The sequence below is a fragment of the Xenopus tropicalis genome, chromosome 6 (assembly GCF_000004195.4).
Source record: "Xenopus tropicalis strain Nigerian chromosome 6, UCB_Xtro_10.0, whole genome shotgun sequence".
In the NCBI taxonomy this organism is placed as follows: domain Eukaryota; kingdom Metazoa; phylum Chordata; class Amphibia; order Anura; family Pipidae; genus Xenopus; species Xenopus tropicalis.
This window is the reverse complement of record NC_030682.2, coordinates 5,162,129-5,177,346: the sequence shown is the minus strand read 5'-3', so window position 1 is coordinate 5,177,346 and position 15,218 is coordinate 5,162,129. Positions and strand designations below refer to the sequence as shown.

The 15,218-nt window shown below is 46.1% G+C and overlaps 2 protein-coding genes across 3 annotated transcripts in view; both read left to right on the top strand.

Annotated features, from left to right (window-relative positions):
* LOC105945412 (zinc finger protein 665) overlaps positions 1–15,218 on the top strand; it is a 78,074-nt gene that overhangs the window by 15,329 nt on the left and 47,527 nt on the right. The window lies entirely within an intron of this gene.
* LOC100216020 (uncharacterized loc100216020) overlaps positions 3,348–15,218 on the top strand; it is a 36,358-nt gene continuing 24,487 nt past the window's right edge. Inside the window, exons 1-7 of one of the 2 annotated variants that reach the window (XM_031903262.1) lie at positions 3,348–3,460; positions 5,531–5,612; positions 5,775–5,888; positions 7,652–7,753; positions 8,695–9,849; positions 10,923–11,027; positions 12,748–12,843. In XM_031903262.1, coding sequence (XP_031759122.1) covers positions 5,558–5,612; positions 5,775–5,888; positions 7,652–7,753; positions 8,695–9,849; positions 10,923–11,027; positions 12,748–12,843 — 1,627 coding nt within the window. In that variant the 5' untranslated portion in view covers positions 3,348–3,460; positions 5,531–5,557. 2 annotated transcript variants of the gene reach the window in all.

The window sequence follows — 15,218 nt, the reverse complement described above, 5'->3', positions numbered from 1 at the left end:
TCAGTGCCCCACCCAGGGGGCATGTTATCTTTACTGGGGCTCCACAAAGGTGACTGGTGGACTAATAACTGGGGCCCCTAGTGGGAGGGCCGTGTGATTACTAATAACTGCCCTGTTCGCATGCACTTGTGGGTCACATGCTTAAAGGGGACACATTGTGTAAAAAACTAAATTGTGCCAATAAATTGTACTCCTCTAAATACAGTAGAAATGGGCATTAAAAAGTAGTGTTTTGGGCTGATTTATTGAAAATTTCTCCCAAAGCCCTACTAGTCCCACTACACTGCACTCTAGGATAGGAACCAATCAGCAGCTAGGCTGACCTGATAGGGAACTGAAGCCTGTCTGTGCTTGTGTGACTGCAGGGCTGTGATTGGCTCTCCCCCTCCTACTGTGCTTCTGGCAGGGACCGTTAGGACACGCCCACCCCTCATGTGAAACCCAGACAGGGACCTGAGAGGATCTATAGGGAGCTCCAATAAAGGGGCCATTGTTACAGATAGGGTTAATGTTTAGTCCAAAGGGAAACCAGCACCGGATATTATTCATAATTGCCTATAAGGTTAGAGAATTTTTCCTTTATCCTATATGTCTCCTTTAATGCCTTCACTTGCAGGGGCTGTCATAGTTCCTGACAAGGCACATAATAATGGGGAACACAAGCCCAGAGGGAGAAGAATGGGCCCCATGGGAGTCCTGACTGATTCCCCATTTCATTCTGTGGATTACATAAAGGCATCTCCTGCACCATCTGGAACCCTAAGCAGAATTTTCTGTAGTATCTAGTTACTCCCCTGTCCCTGGCATTTCTACTGTGTGTACTTCTGCACAGACCCAACCCCCACGCTTATCTGCCCTCACTGCCAGTGCCTTATCTCTAATCCTGTAATTCCCTGGCCAGAGGCATTCTGTACAGGGTGCACTGTACAAGAACAGTCCATATCGATCCACTTGTCTTGCAATCTTATCTCTCTGTTTTAGACAAGAAACAGTTTAGCATCAATTGTCCCAGCCTCCTACAAAAAATTGATTGGGAATGCTGGGATTTGTAGTCCAGTAACATGAGGGTGGCTATCAAGTGAAAATTCACGAGGAATGAAGGGAGATTAACCATGAACTGTGCTAACACTCTGTATCCCATTCATCTGCCATAAACACCCATACAGCATAAAAGCTGAAAGGTACTGCAATATCTGTGAGCTGAATGCTTGCCCATATGTACCAGAATGTTAGGCAACTTACCCAGCATGTTTGGGCCAATAAGAGAGGAGAGATATGGGCCAAATGAAATGCACTTGCAGATGTGACCTTCACAGAGATGTGACTCTACTTCCCTTCCCCCTGGCCAACAAACATTTTCTGTGAGGGACTACCCACAAAGACAGATGGTTAAATACTGTGGCACTGTGGTTGTGTATGCCATGGTCACTTGTGTATCCCACAATCTTATCGGTTTATAATCAGTCACCTTTTAGTTTATCGCTACAGAGTTTAATTGAGGCATATAGTTTTTTTTTACAAATCTTTAAATGTTCTTTGTACTTCTAAATCTTGCTTTATCTATGCTTTTTAAATTTAGTTTACTTCCCTTTGTTTTGTAAGTGCTGTTAGCGAGGGAATTCGCCAGGACCCAGGGTGAGGACTGCAAGGGGCTCAACATGAGAATACCGAGTTGGCTGGGAACTTGTTCACTGCTCTGCCCCTTACCTTGTGCAGCAATGCTGGCGCAGTAATTGATGAGCATGTAGTTGCCCTGAGGAGGAATCTGATGGTGGAGACAGGGTCGGACTGGGACACCAGGACACTGGCAAAATCCACCTGGTGGGCCCCAGCAGCCCAGAACCGACCTTGTTGCCACTTCCCTTGGCCGCCGTTGTCCTCCCCTCATGCGTTGGGTGGTGGTGGTTGTGGTGGGGGGGGGTATGTAAAGGGTGTGTGTCCGGCAGAGGTACCATAGGTGGACCCTGGGTGGAGATGCTAGAGCAGCATGAAAGCCAGGACAGGCACACTGATGCCCTGTTGGCACTTAATCTACCTTTTTCAGTTTATGACTTTGTAAAAGAAAATTGCACAAAGCAATAACAATGACCACAAGTCATCAATATATCTCAAGACATTTTTTTAAAGGAGACATATTGGATAAATGGGAAAACCCCTAACCCTGTAGGCAATTATGAATAATATCCGGTGCTGGTTTCCCTTTGGGCTAAACATTAACCCTATCTGTAACAATGGCCCCTTTATTGGAGCTCCCTATAGATCCTCTCAGGTCCCTGTCTGGGTTTCACATGAGGGGTGGGCGTGTCCTAACGGTCCCTGCCAGAAGCACAGTAGGAGGGGGAGAGCCAATCACAGCCCTGCAGTCACACAAGCACAGACAGGCTTCAGTTCCCTATCAGGTCAGCCTAGCTGCTGATTGGTTCCTATCCTACAGTGCAGGGTACGGAGGGCCAGGGGCTCCCCAGCTCATCCAGAGAATTCAGCCAGCAGGAAGTGGAACAGATGGGCGGGGCTAGTGGGGTTTGGGGGGAATTTCTCAATAAATCAGTCAGAAACACAACTTTAAGCACAATCCTTCTATATCTAGACGAGTATAATTCCCTGGCACATTCATAATTTTTTATAGGATATGTCTCCTTTAAATACTTTTAAGTTTTTAAAATACATTTACTTCTTACTCAGTTGTGTTAAAAAACAAACAAATAAAAAATAGGATGGCCACCCCCTCCCCTTTAATACAGCTCAAAATCTTTTGCCTTCTTACAGCTGTAGGGGAATAAAGAATCTTTATATTTGACTGTAAGGCCGGCGGGGGGGGTCATGGGGTGTTATACATAAACACCCCCTTATGTCATCTAATTCTTCCATTATTCTTATCTTCTTCTTCCCCTAATATTTGTCTCTCTCTTCCCTCTTGCCTCCACTCCCCACACCATCATGTCCCCTCACCCTCTTATTCTCTCTCACACCCTTCATTATTCTGTGAGTACCCATTTGCCACCAACTCTCCAATTTGCGTGAAAAAAGCAGCAATGTAGCTTCATATTAGTGAAATGTTATTTCCCATCACATTTAATGCACAGGATGCTGGGAACTCGCACCACCCCACACGAATCAGAAAGCTGTGCTGCTATTTTCACTTAGCCAGTTTTATACTGTTCTGTAAGGAGTGGGTTCAATATAATGTCTTATTTATCGAAGGGGAATCACTTCTGGGCTATGAGCTCATTAGCGTTGTTTTCTGACCACCAACAAAATGGCAGCAAACTGCTTCATTTTGAAGTGAAATCAGCAGTTTTATTGGCTATCCCGACTTCGAGGCTCTCGGCTATTATTGGAAGGGGTTCCGGTACTCCCTCCAGGGGCGGGGCCGAAAGGTCTCAGTTCCTTCCCTTGAATGTTTTGACCGGATGGAGCTGAGGGACCTTCCTGAGGAGCCGGTTGGAAATTGTGTTACACTGTAAGTGCGTGTGTCATTCTTCTGTGTCCCCATCTTTCCTCTTTTGTGCATTCACGTACAGGGTACAACTGGGGGTTAATCCCGCTGCAGGGGCTGATAGAGAGGGGCGGCTGTGGGACTGGGGGTTAATCCCGCTGCAGGGGCTGATAGAGAGGGGCGGCTGTGGGACTGGGGGTTAATCCCGCTGCAGGGGCTGATAGAGAGGGGCGGCTGTGGGACTGGGGGTTAATCCCGCTGCAGGGGCTGATAGAGAGGGGCGGCTGTGGGACTGGGGGTTAATCCCGCTGCAGGGGCTGATAGAGAGGGGCGGCTGTGGGACTGGGGGTTAATCCCGCTGCAGGGGCCGATAGAGAGGGGCGGCTGTGGGACTGGGGGTTAATCCCGCTGCAGGGGCCGATAGAGAGGGGCGGCTGTGGGACTGGGGGTTAATCCCGCTGCAGGGGCCGATAGAGAGGGGCGGCTGTGGGACTGGGGGTTAATCCCGCTGCAGGGGCCGATAGAGAGGGGCGGCTGTGGGACTGGGGGTTAATCCCGCTGCAGGGGCCGATAGAGAGGGGCGGCTGTGGGACTGGGGGTTAATCCCGCTGCAGGGGCCGATAGAGAGGGGCGGCTGTGGGACTGGGGGTTAATCCCGCTGCAGGGGCCGATAGAGAGGGGCGGCTGTGGGACTGGGGGTTAATCCCGCTGCAGGGGCTGATAGAGAGGGGCGGCTGTGGGACTGGGGGTTAATCCCGCTGCAGGGGCTGATAAAGAAGGGGAATTACAGTTTATGGACCCAGCCTGAAGGCCAGTTAGGGGGGGATTTGGGGTGAGTGCTTATTTGTGCCCTGGGTACCCCTGGAACTATAGCGAGGTGACTGTTACCCCAATGTTTCTATATATCTGTAACCTTGTTATGGGCTAAGGGGGCCCAGCCTGAAGGCCAGTTAGGGGGGATTTGGGGTGAGTGCTTATTTGTGCCCTGGGTACCCCTGGAACTATAGCGGGGTGACTGTTACCCCAATGTTTCTATATATCTGTAACCTTGTTATGGGCTAAGGGGGCCCAGCCTGAAGGCCAGTTAGGGGGGATTTGGGGTGAGTGCTTATTTGTGCCCTGGATACCCCTGGAACTATAGCAGGGTGACTGTTACCCCAATGTTTCTATATATCTGTAACCTTGTTATGGGCTAAGGGGACCCAGCCTGAAGGCCAGTTAGGGGGGGATTTGGGGTGAGTGCTTATTTGTGCCCTGGGTACCCCTGGAACTATAGCGAGGTGACTGTTACCCCAATGTTTCTATATATCTGTAACCTTGTTATGGGCTAAGGGGGCCCAGCCTGAAGGCCAGTTAGGGGGGGATTTGGGGTGAGTGCTTATTTGTGCCCTGGGTACCCCTGGAACTATAGCGAGGTGACTGTTACCCCAATGTTTCTATATATCTGTAACCTTGTTATGGGCTAAGGGGGCCCAGCCTGAAGGCCAGTTAGGGGGGATTTGGGGTGAGTGCTTATTTGTGCCCTGGGTACCCCTGGAACTATAGCGGGGTGACTGTTACCCCAATGTTTCTATATATCTGTAACCTTGTTATGGGCTAAGGGGGCCCAGCCTGAAGGCCAGTTAGGGGGGATTTGGGGTGAGTGCTTATTTGTGCCCTGGGTACCCCTGGAACTATAGCGAGGTGACTGTTACCCCAATGTTTCTATATATCTGTAACCTTGTTATGGGCTAAGGGGGCCCAGCCTGAAGGCCAGTTAGGGGGGGATTTGGGGTGAGTGCTTATTTGTGCCCTGGGTACCCCTGGAACTATAGCAGGGTGACTGTTACCCCAATGTTTCTATATATCTGTAACCTTGTTATGGGCTAAGGGGGCCCAGCCTGAAGGCCAGTTAGGGGGGGATTTGGGGTGAGTGCTTATTTGTGCCCTGGGTACCCCTGGAACTATAGCGGGGTGACTGTTACCCCAATGTTTCTATATATCTGTAAACTTGTTATGGGCTAATGGGGCTAGATGCATTCTGTTGTAGGAATACTGTAGCTGCTGCATGTTTTTTCCATTTAATTCAAATGTGATTTATTTTCCCAAATTTAGAGACTGCACCTACAGTGACACTGGAATATGAAGGACCATGTGAACTCTGTAAAGAGTGAGATGGACCCAGTGTCTGAGGCTGGTAAGTAACTTTGTGTAACTATTTTGTATTGCTTTAAAAATATAGGCTTAGAATTACACATTCCCCCTGTCTAAAGACATTTTTAAACCAGTATAAAGCTGCATTTCTGATACATTCCATAACTATATCCTTGGTAACAGGCTTACATGTTCCTTTTTCCACGTTTTCCAGAAAATGAACCAGAAATTTTACAGATAAAAATCAAAGAAGAAGAACCTGACTTTGAATATGATGAGAACCAGATGGAAAATTCTACGGTTTCACTTACTGATGGGGGTAAGTAGCTAGAGATTCACCAGGCTGGAGTTTAGGGATCTCCCTGCTTGTGCCTGTGGGGCAGTAACACTGGGCTGGAGTTTAGGGATCTCCCTGCTTGTGCCTGTGGGGCAGTAACACTGGGCTGGAGTTTAGGGATCTCCCTGCTTGTGCCTGTGGGGCAGTAACACTGGGCTGGAGTTTAGGGATCTCCCTGCTTGTGCCTGTGGGGCAGTAACGCTGGGCTGGAGTTTAGGGATCTCCCTGCTTGTGCCTGTGGGGCAGTAACACTGGGCTGGAGTTTAGGGATCTCCCTGCTTGTGCCTGTGGGGCAGTAACGCCGGGCTGGAGTTTAGGGATCTCCCTGCTTGTGCCTGTGGGGCAGTAACACTGGGCTGGAGTTTAGGGATCTCCCTGCTTGTGCCTGTGGGGCAGTAACACTGGGCTGGAGTTTAGGGATCTCCCTGCTTGTGCCTGTGGGGCAGTAACGCTGGGCTGGAGTTTAGGGATCTCCTTGCTTGTGCCTGTGGGGCAGTAACACCGGGCTGGAGTTTAGGGATCTCCCTGCTTGTGCCTGTGGGGCAGTAACGCTGGGCTGGAGTTTAGGGATCTCCCTGCTTGTGCCTGTGGGGCAGTAACACTGGGCTGGAGTTTAGGGATCTCCCTGCTTGTGCCTGTGGGGCAGTAACGCTGGGCTGGAGTTTAGGGATCTCCCTGCTTGTGCCTGTGGGGCAGTAACACTGGGCTGGAGTTTAGGGGTCTCCTTGCTTGTGCCTGTGGGGCAGTAACACTGGGCTGGAGTTTAGGGATCTCCCTGCTTGTGCCTGTGGGGCAGTAACACTGGGCTGGAGTTTAGGGATCTCCCTGCTTGTGCCTGTGGGGCAGTAACACGGGGCTGGAGTTTAGGGATCTCCCTGCTTGTGCCTGTGGGGCAGTAACACTGGGCTGGAGTTTAGGGATCTCCCTGCTTGTGCCTGTGGGGCAGTAACACTGGGCTGGAGTTTAGGGATCTCCCTGCTTTCTTTCACCTGTTGGACGGTAACACTAAATTCTGATTTTGGTTTTTTTTATGTTTATTTGCCGATATTCTCTTTTTTATGTATCTTTCCACTTGACCACATCATTACAGATATGTTTTTAACAGATGATACAAAAATAAACTACTTTAGTTCAGTTACAGAGTTGCAGGCTTGCCTATTGCTCCCATTCCCACTGAATTCATTATTAAGTCATATTTACCTTTGAACTATACCTGAGGATTAATCCTATAACATTCTCATCTTATATTAATCAGTAAAGTTTCAGAAGTTTTTAAACTCCTTATGTTAGATTATTGAAAACATTACTGTTGGTGTAAGTATATAGAGGTTGAATTGGTGCTATATAAACTTTCTGGCATAAAGTGGAGAAAGTATGGGATACAACTCTCTTGATTGCTCACATACAGGATGCTTGTGTACCAGATTCTTATCATGCACTTTATTGATACGTGCTGGCTGGGCTTCCCACCACCAAACTACCTATGGCCTGGTCTGATAGTTGCCCTTCGTGCCTTTCTTATTATCCTGCTCCCTGGGAATCTTCTCTCCACAACTGCCCATCATTACAAATCAGAAAATAATCTACAAAAAAATGCAGCATTCTACATGTGATTTTTTTGGAAACAACTCCTAAACACAAATTGCTCATTTCATAAATGATCCAGTGCAGCTGGCAGTTGCCAACAGAACTAAAATTATATGTGGTCATCGTGTAACTGCATCATCCCCCCTGTACATTGTCAGGTTCTGAGAATGAACCTAAAGTGAAATCTGAGGACGAAGAGTCGGACACTGAAGATACTGTGACTGCAATAAAGAGGGAAACGGATTCCGTTCCTGGGGCCGGTGAGTCATGTGTTTGTACAGGAACCATTTTTTTTATACAGAGAACAAGCTTTTATAGGGTTCTTGGTTAATAAAAGAGAAGGTCAAAGAAGGAGAAGTGTTATTGTCTTACTGAAGGATGAATGGATATTACTGCACATTATGGAGACATATCCTATAAAAATTATGAATGTACCAGTGAATTATACTCCTCTAGATATAGAAGGATTGTGCTTAAAGTTTCTGATTTATTGAGAAATTCCACCAAAACCCCACTAGTCCCGCCCATCTGTTCCACTTCCTACTGGCTGAATTCTCTGGATGTGCAGAGGGAGCTTGCGGCACTGTAGGATAGGAACCAATCAGCAGCTAGGCTGACCTGATAGGGAACTGAAGCCTGCCTGTGCTTGTGTGACTGCAGGGCTGTGATTGGCTCTCCCCCTCCTACTGTGCTTCTGGCAGGGACCATTAGGACACGCCCATCCCTCATGTGAAACCCAGACAGGGACAGGGTTAATGGGGGCTACCCATAATAAATGTTTTGCAGTTAATCTGCTGGAGCTTTTTTTCCTATTTTTGGATTTTTGCAGTTGTATTTGGTTGCAGCACAGAGCAACAACTAGGAGCTAAAGCATTTTTCGTAAGTACTTTATACAAAGTTCACCAATAATTTTTCATTTTTGAGGGACAGGGTTAATGTTTAGCCCAAAGGGAAACCAGCACCGTATATTATTCATAATTGCCTACAGGGTTAGGGGTTTTGCCATTTATCCAATATGTCTCCTTTAAACAAGTTGGGTCATTAAGGAATAATACAGCAGGGCAATAATGCATTAGCAGGTAGTGTGAATGAAAATAATGTATGTGTTTGCAACTGCTTGTAATAAGCTGCACGTTACTTAAGGTGGAATAGGAATGGACTTTCTCCGCTAACATGCTTTGTTTTTTAATCTGTTTTTTAGACGACTGCATAAATCACTCAAGGGACAGTGACCCTGAAACAGCCAGAACAGAAGTTTCAGAAGCCAATGACCACTTGAGTACATTGGATGCAACCAAGGAGCCTTTACAGTGTGCTGGAGTATTGGCAGGACCGGCACAGCACAAAGCACTAACCTCCAGCGCTAAATATAAGGATTGCTCAGCCGGCTCTGAAGCATCAGCTTCCATCTGCTCTAAATGTGGAGAGAGTTTCTCGGAGAATAGCAATCTGCTTGCTCATGTCTGCACTGAATCTGGAAATGATAATAATCATACTGAGAGATGTGTAGGTGAAAATACAAATAATAAACCTTTTTCCTGTGTGATATGTGAGAAGCATTACAGCTGTAAGTCTAAACTACAGAAACACCAGTTGGTCCATAGCGGAGCGAAACGTTTTGCATGTACGGAATGTGGGAAAAGCTTCTATACCAACAGCCACCTCCAGAGACACCTGATCATTCACACGGGGGAGAAACCATTCAAATGCACGGAATGTGGGAAAAGCTTCAATGTGCAGAGCAACCTGTACAGCCACCAGAAACTCCACAAACCAGAAAAGCCTTATAAATGTGCTGATTGTGGGAAAAGCTTTTCTCTAAAGGGCAATCTTAACATGCACCTGAGGATTCACACTGGGGAATTAACTTGTACCGAATGTGGGAAATGTTTCATTAAAAAGACGGACTTTCAGAATCACCTGAAAAGTCACACAGGGGAGAAACCCTTCACTTGCACTGAGTGTGGGAAAAGTTTTATCAAAAAAAGCTGCTTTCAAAACCACCAGAAAACCCACACGGGAGAGAAACCTTTCAGGTGTACCTTTTGCTGGAAAAGCTTCTGCAGCAAACAGACCCTTGTGACACACCTGAGAATACACACGGGGGAGAAGCCTTTCTCCTGCATAGAATGTGGGAAGTGTTTTCCTAGGAAGAGCTCCCTCCGTAACCACCAGAAAGGGCACACAGGGGAGAAGCCTTTCTCGTGTACAGAATGTGAGAAAAGCTTCTATGATAAGCGCAGCCTTTCCAGGCACCACAGCGTTCACACAGGGGCCAAACTCTTCACATGTAAAGACTGCGGGAAAAGCTTCTCACAGAAGTGCAGCCTGCACACTCACCGCTACATTTGCAAAGGTAAGATTTTCTTATGGGAAATGTGTCCCTTAAAAATACAGAATAAAAATGTAAATTGTTTGCAAACTGAGAAACCTTCGTCTCGCACACTGCGATCCTAACACAATTCCTCCTTTGGATCAAACTGGAAAGGAACACTCCGTACAATTATAGATTCACCTTCAGATATGCCAAAAATGCTCAGATGGAGGCTTTTGTGTAATAAATATGGGGGCAAATATCACCCCCCTTCAGTCACCAGTATATTGGTGTGGAACAGAAGCTACTGTGAATCCAGCATCATACAACTGAACATTCCCTGCTACTTGCATACAGTGGGTCGAGCTTTATCCCTACTCAGGAAACCTGCAACAATAACCTTCTGTTTTTTTCTCTTCTCTGGACATAAACATATGTGTGAAAAGGCACTGGATTTTGTGTTAAAATGATGTGCTACATTGGTGTGCAAATTACTAAAGGGGAGATATCCCCACAAAATGTACCCCTTTAAACATACGTTCCCTAAGGATAAAGGTGGATTAGGTGGAGGTGATTTAGGTGCAATCCAAACCTGGCTGGAGTGCTTTCATACTGTAGTCATCTGTGGGCTCTATAAAGCAGGTTGGTGGAACACTGGCCATTAGGTGCTTCATCAAAATGCTTTTCCCATTAGCTCTCAAAGCCTAGTGGGACTCTTGGATATGCACTCACAGACCATTGGTTCACTAATCTTTCTGCTCCCAGATACACAATGGGAGCACTCAAAGGCCACACTGTATGCGCTGTAGTAATAAGCGTGTTGACCCAAAAGATAAGTAGGGAGGCCCTTTGGGGGTGTAATAGTGACCCCTCCCTTATTGTGCTTGATCCCACCCACATATGAGTGATCAGAGGAGAGTCAGGTGATGCAGTAGAGCAGTAGGCTTCTAGTAGAGAGGACTATTACTCTGCATAATACCTGCAACTCATTCCTTCCAGTTTGTAAAGGATTAGGCTCCAGATAGCAGAGTGTTTGGATATACCTCCTTTAAATATATTGTCACAGGTTGCAATTACCAAGTTAAGTAACTGTACTTTCCCCTGTATTTTGTCAGGGTCTCGAAACACTGGAGGTAAAGTGTTATCAGAGAATAAGCAGCAGGATCGGAAGAAACGTCTGACTGTAATAAAGAGGCAAAAGGATTCCAGTCCAGAGGCAGGTAAGTTCTGTAGTGCTGGAGTCTTCTTATGCAGGGCACAGTCTTCCCTAAGGGATAGTCTGGGCTTTCTAGGATTGTTGAAATAACAGGAAAGGACATAGTCCAAAAATCTCAGACTTTCAGTGGTTGTTGAAGTGGGCGGGGCCCACCTCCAGTCACACTGCACATTGCTATGTACAAAAAATGCCATTTGTAATATGCCATACACAATATACTCGCATCTAGATGCATTGTCATTTTGCCAGTTGCACCTTATAGCTTTGTTTAAAAAGGAACCAACAGCTGCCATAAGCAGGCTGCAAATACTGGACTTCCTTGAGTTTTGCCAAGAGACCCTCCTGGGATGCACCCATTTTAATAAATGGTGCTAATCTTGTGTTTTTGGCATCTGGTGCAAAATATAGGGGCCCATTCACGAAACCATGAATTTTGGGTGTTTAAAATCACAATTGGAAAAAATTTGGAGTAACCACAATAATTTCTGATGTTCGAAAATGTCACGAAAATTCTTTTCTCGGTCATACGAATATATCGCGGTTGCATTCCGAAAGTCACCAAATTTTCGGATCCGAACGTTCGTAAACGGAGCAAAAACATTTCTGGCTTTGAAACCTTCAATGTATGATTTTGGAAGCCTCCCATAGGACTCAATGGCACTCTGCAGCTCCAACCCGGCCCAAGGAAAGCCTCCCATAGGGCTCAATGGCACTCTGCAGCTCCAACCCGGCCCAAGGAAAGTCTCCCATATAGGGCTCAGTGGCACTCTGCAGCTCCAACCCGGCCCAAGGAAAGTCTCCCATAGGGCTCAATGGCACTCTGCAGCTCCAACCCGGCCCAAGGAAAGTCTTCCATAGGGCTCAATGGCACTCTGCAGCTCCAACCCGGCCCAAGGAAAGCCTCCCATAGGGCTCAATGGCACTCTGCAGCTCCAACCCGGCCCAAGGAAAGTCTCCCATAGGGCTCAATGGCACTCTGCAGCTCCAACCCGGCCCAAGGAAAGCCTCCCATAGGGCTCAATGGCACTCTGCAGCTCCAACCCGGCCCAAGGAAAGCCTCCCATAGGGCTCAATGGCACTCTGCAGCTCCAACCCGGCCCAAGGAAAGCCTCCCATAGGGCTCAATGGCACTCTGCAGCTCCAACCCGGCCCAAGGAAAGCCTCCCATAGGGCTCAATGGCACTCTGCAGCTCCAACCCGGCCCAAGGAAAGCCTCCCATAGGGCTCAATGGCACTCTGCAGCTCCAACCCGGCCCAAGGAAAGTCTCCCATAGGGCTCAATGGCACTCTGCAGCTCCAACCCCGCCCAAGGAAAGTCTCCCATAGGGCTCAATGGCACTCTGCAGCTCCAACCCGGCCCAAGGAAAGTCTCCCATAGGGCTCAATGGCACTCTGCAGCTCCAACCTGGCCAAAAGATAGTCACAATACGGAAACATTCAGAAGTGGTTGTAGTCGTTGCGAAAAATACAACTTTTTTGTGGAAGTTAACGAAAACCACTAAAAATTAAAATTATCGTGGACATAACGAAAAGTTCTATAAATTAGAAAAAATATGATTTTTTTTTTTCTAAAACAAAAAATTTGTGGTTTCATGAATGCACAGTGTCTGAATCCATAGTGTCTGATTGTGGAGGATGCAGTTCTGCTTGAATTGTGGGTAATAATTTAGCATTTTGCAGCACAATCCAACAGCATCATCTCTTGTCCATGTCCGGTTTTGTAGAGACCGAAGCTAAAGTGAAATCAGAGACTGAAGAGTCTGACACCGAGGACCATGTGACTGTAATAAAGATGGAATTGGATTCTGTTCCTGGGGCCGGTGAGTAACCTGTCTATGGTGCATCTATATATATATATATATATATATATAAATAATATAGCATAGCTTTTAGTTATATGAGCATTGCAGGCTTGAGTTGGAATGAGTTAATTATATATATATATATATCCGGGATATATGCTCCTGCTACCTACCAATATCCCCCGGTACAACTAATTACACCTGCTCTGTTAGTCAGGGATCCATGGCACGAATGAGTGGTTGGCGCAGGAAGTAAAATGTCACATAACAACTTTAAAGGGTACTGTCATCCCAAGAAAATTTCAAATCCTTTCTTATCATGTTAGTCATGCAAAATAAACTTTACTTATATTATATCAATTATTTAAAGGGGACAAAATGGATAAATGGGAAAACCCCTAACCCTGTAGGCAATTATGAATAATATACGGTGCTGGTTTCCCTTTGGGCTAAACATTAACCCTATCTGTAACAATGGCCCCTTTATTGGAGCTCCCTATAGATCCTCTCAGGTCCCTGTCTGGGTTTCAAATGAGGGGTGGGCGTGTCCTAATGGTCCCTGCCAGAAGCACAGTAGGAGGGGTAGAGCCAATCACAGCCCGGCAATCGCATAAGCACAGACAGGCTTCAGTTCCCTATCAGGTCAGCCTAGCTGCTGATTGGTTCCTATCCTACAGTGCCGTCGGCCCCCCTGCACAGCCTGGGAAAGGAGGCAGCAGGAAGTGGAACAGATGGGCGGGGCTAGTTGGGTTTTGGTTAAATTTCTCAATAAATCAGTCTGAAACACAACTTTTTAAAGCACAATCCTTCTATATCTAGAGGAGTATAATTCACTGGCACATTCATAATTTTTATAGGATATGTCTCCTTTAAATCTTCTTTCCTTCAGTCTGCGAATTTACAGTCGTAGCAAGTAGGCTATGGGCACAGGTATAAAGGCAAGTTTTGTATCTCCCCATAATCTTGTTTTATGTGTCAGAATGGGGGAGCTGATGCCCATGCACAGGATACACAATGATAGACAGTGAGGTGGGAGGGGGAATGAGAGGAGTGCAGTGATATCTAGGAAGTACAGAATGGAAAGTGAAATCAATTGACTCTCCTGCCTCTTATGCCGCAGGTATAGGGGTGGGACAGGCAATATATGATTGACAGTTGAGGTTTTTAAATACCTAACAGATATAGATGTTTTCATTTAAAAATGTAATTCATTTAATTTCATGCTTAATTTAAAAAGGACTTTTATTATACAGCTTTTTATGTCTGGGTGACTGGCCCATTTAAAGGAGACATATTGGATAAATGGGAAAAAAAGGTAATTTTGTAGGCAATTATGAATAATATCCAGTTCTGGTTTCCCTTTGGGCTAAACATTAACCCTATCTGTAACAATGGCCCCTTTATTGGAGCTCCCTATAGATCCTATCACTTCTCTGTCCCAGTTTGAAATGAAGAGTGGGCGTGTCCTAACGGTCCCTGCCAGAAGCACAGTAGGAGGGGGAGACCCAATCACAGCCCTGCACTCACACAAGCACAGACAGGCTTCAGTTCCCTATCAGGTCAGCCTAGCTGCTGATTGGTTCCTGTCCTACAGTGCAGGGTACGGAGGGCCGCCGGCTCCCCAGCTCATCCAGAGAATTCAGCCAGCAGGAAGTGGCACAGATGGGCGGGGCTAGTGGGGTTTGGGGGAATTTCTCAATAAATCAGTCAGAAACACAACTTTAAGCACAATCCTTCTATATCTAGAGGAGTATAATTCCCTGGTACATTCATAATTTTTATAGGATATGTCTCCTTTAAGGGCCCTATTTCTAAAGGATCACTTCATGCTACTTCCATGCACTAAACCACGTTGGACAATCTATTTACTTCAAAAAGCTTCTGCCATAATCGAATAGAGATTAAAATAGTTGTCAGACTAGAAATGAAATGTTATTGAAATCTCATTACACCCTTAGGGGGTTACTGAATGATAGCTGGGTTTTCTAGCACATATTCTGCTTTCAGTGAATATTGTTGTGAAAATGCCGAACTGTGTGTAATAGCTACGTAAATATTGAACATGTTTCCTGGACCAAATATGATATTTATATACAGGTCTTTTATCAATAAACTTGAGACCCATTATCCACACTGCTCCTAAATATGGCATTGGCATTTAGAAGCAAATGTCGTTTGATATTGCCAGCAAAACAAATCTTCTCTTTTTTTCAAATACACATTTTTCTAACTAGAAGATTTACCAAACCAAAACATCTTAAATGTAAAAGTCAAACTGGTAAATATTTTCCCACACCCTTCCAATATAACGGTGTCGGTGCACTTCAGCCAATAGGTAAGAAGAGTGAAAAAATAGGAAATAGGGGAACAGAAGCAGCAAAAAGTTCATAGTT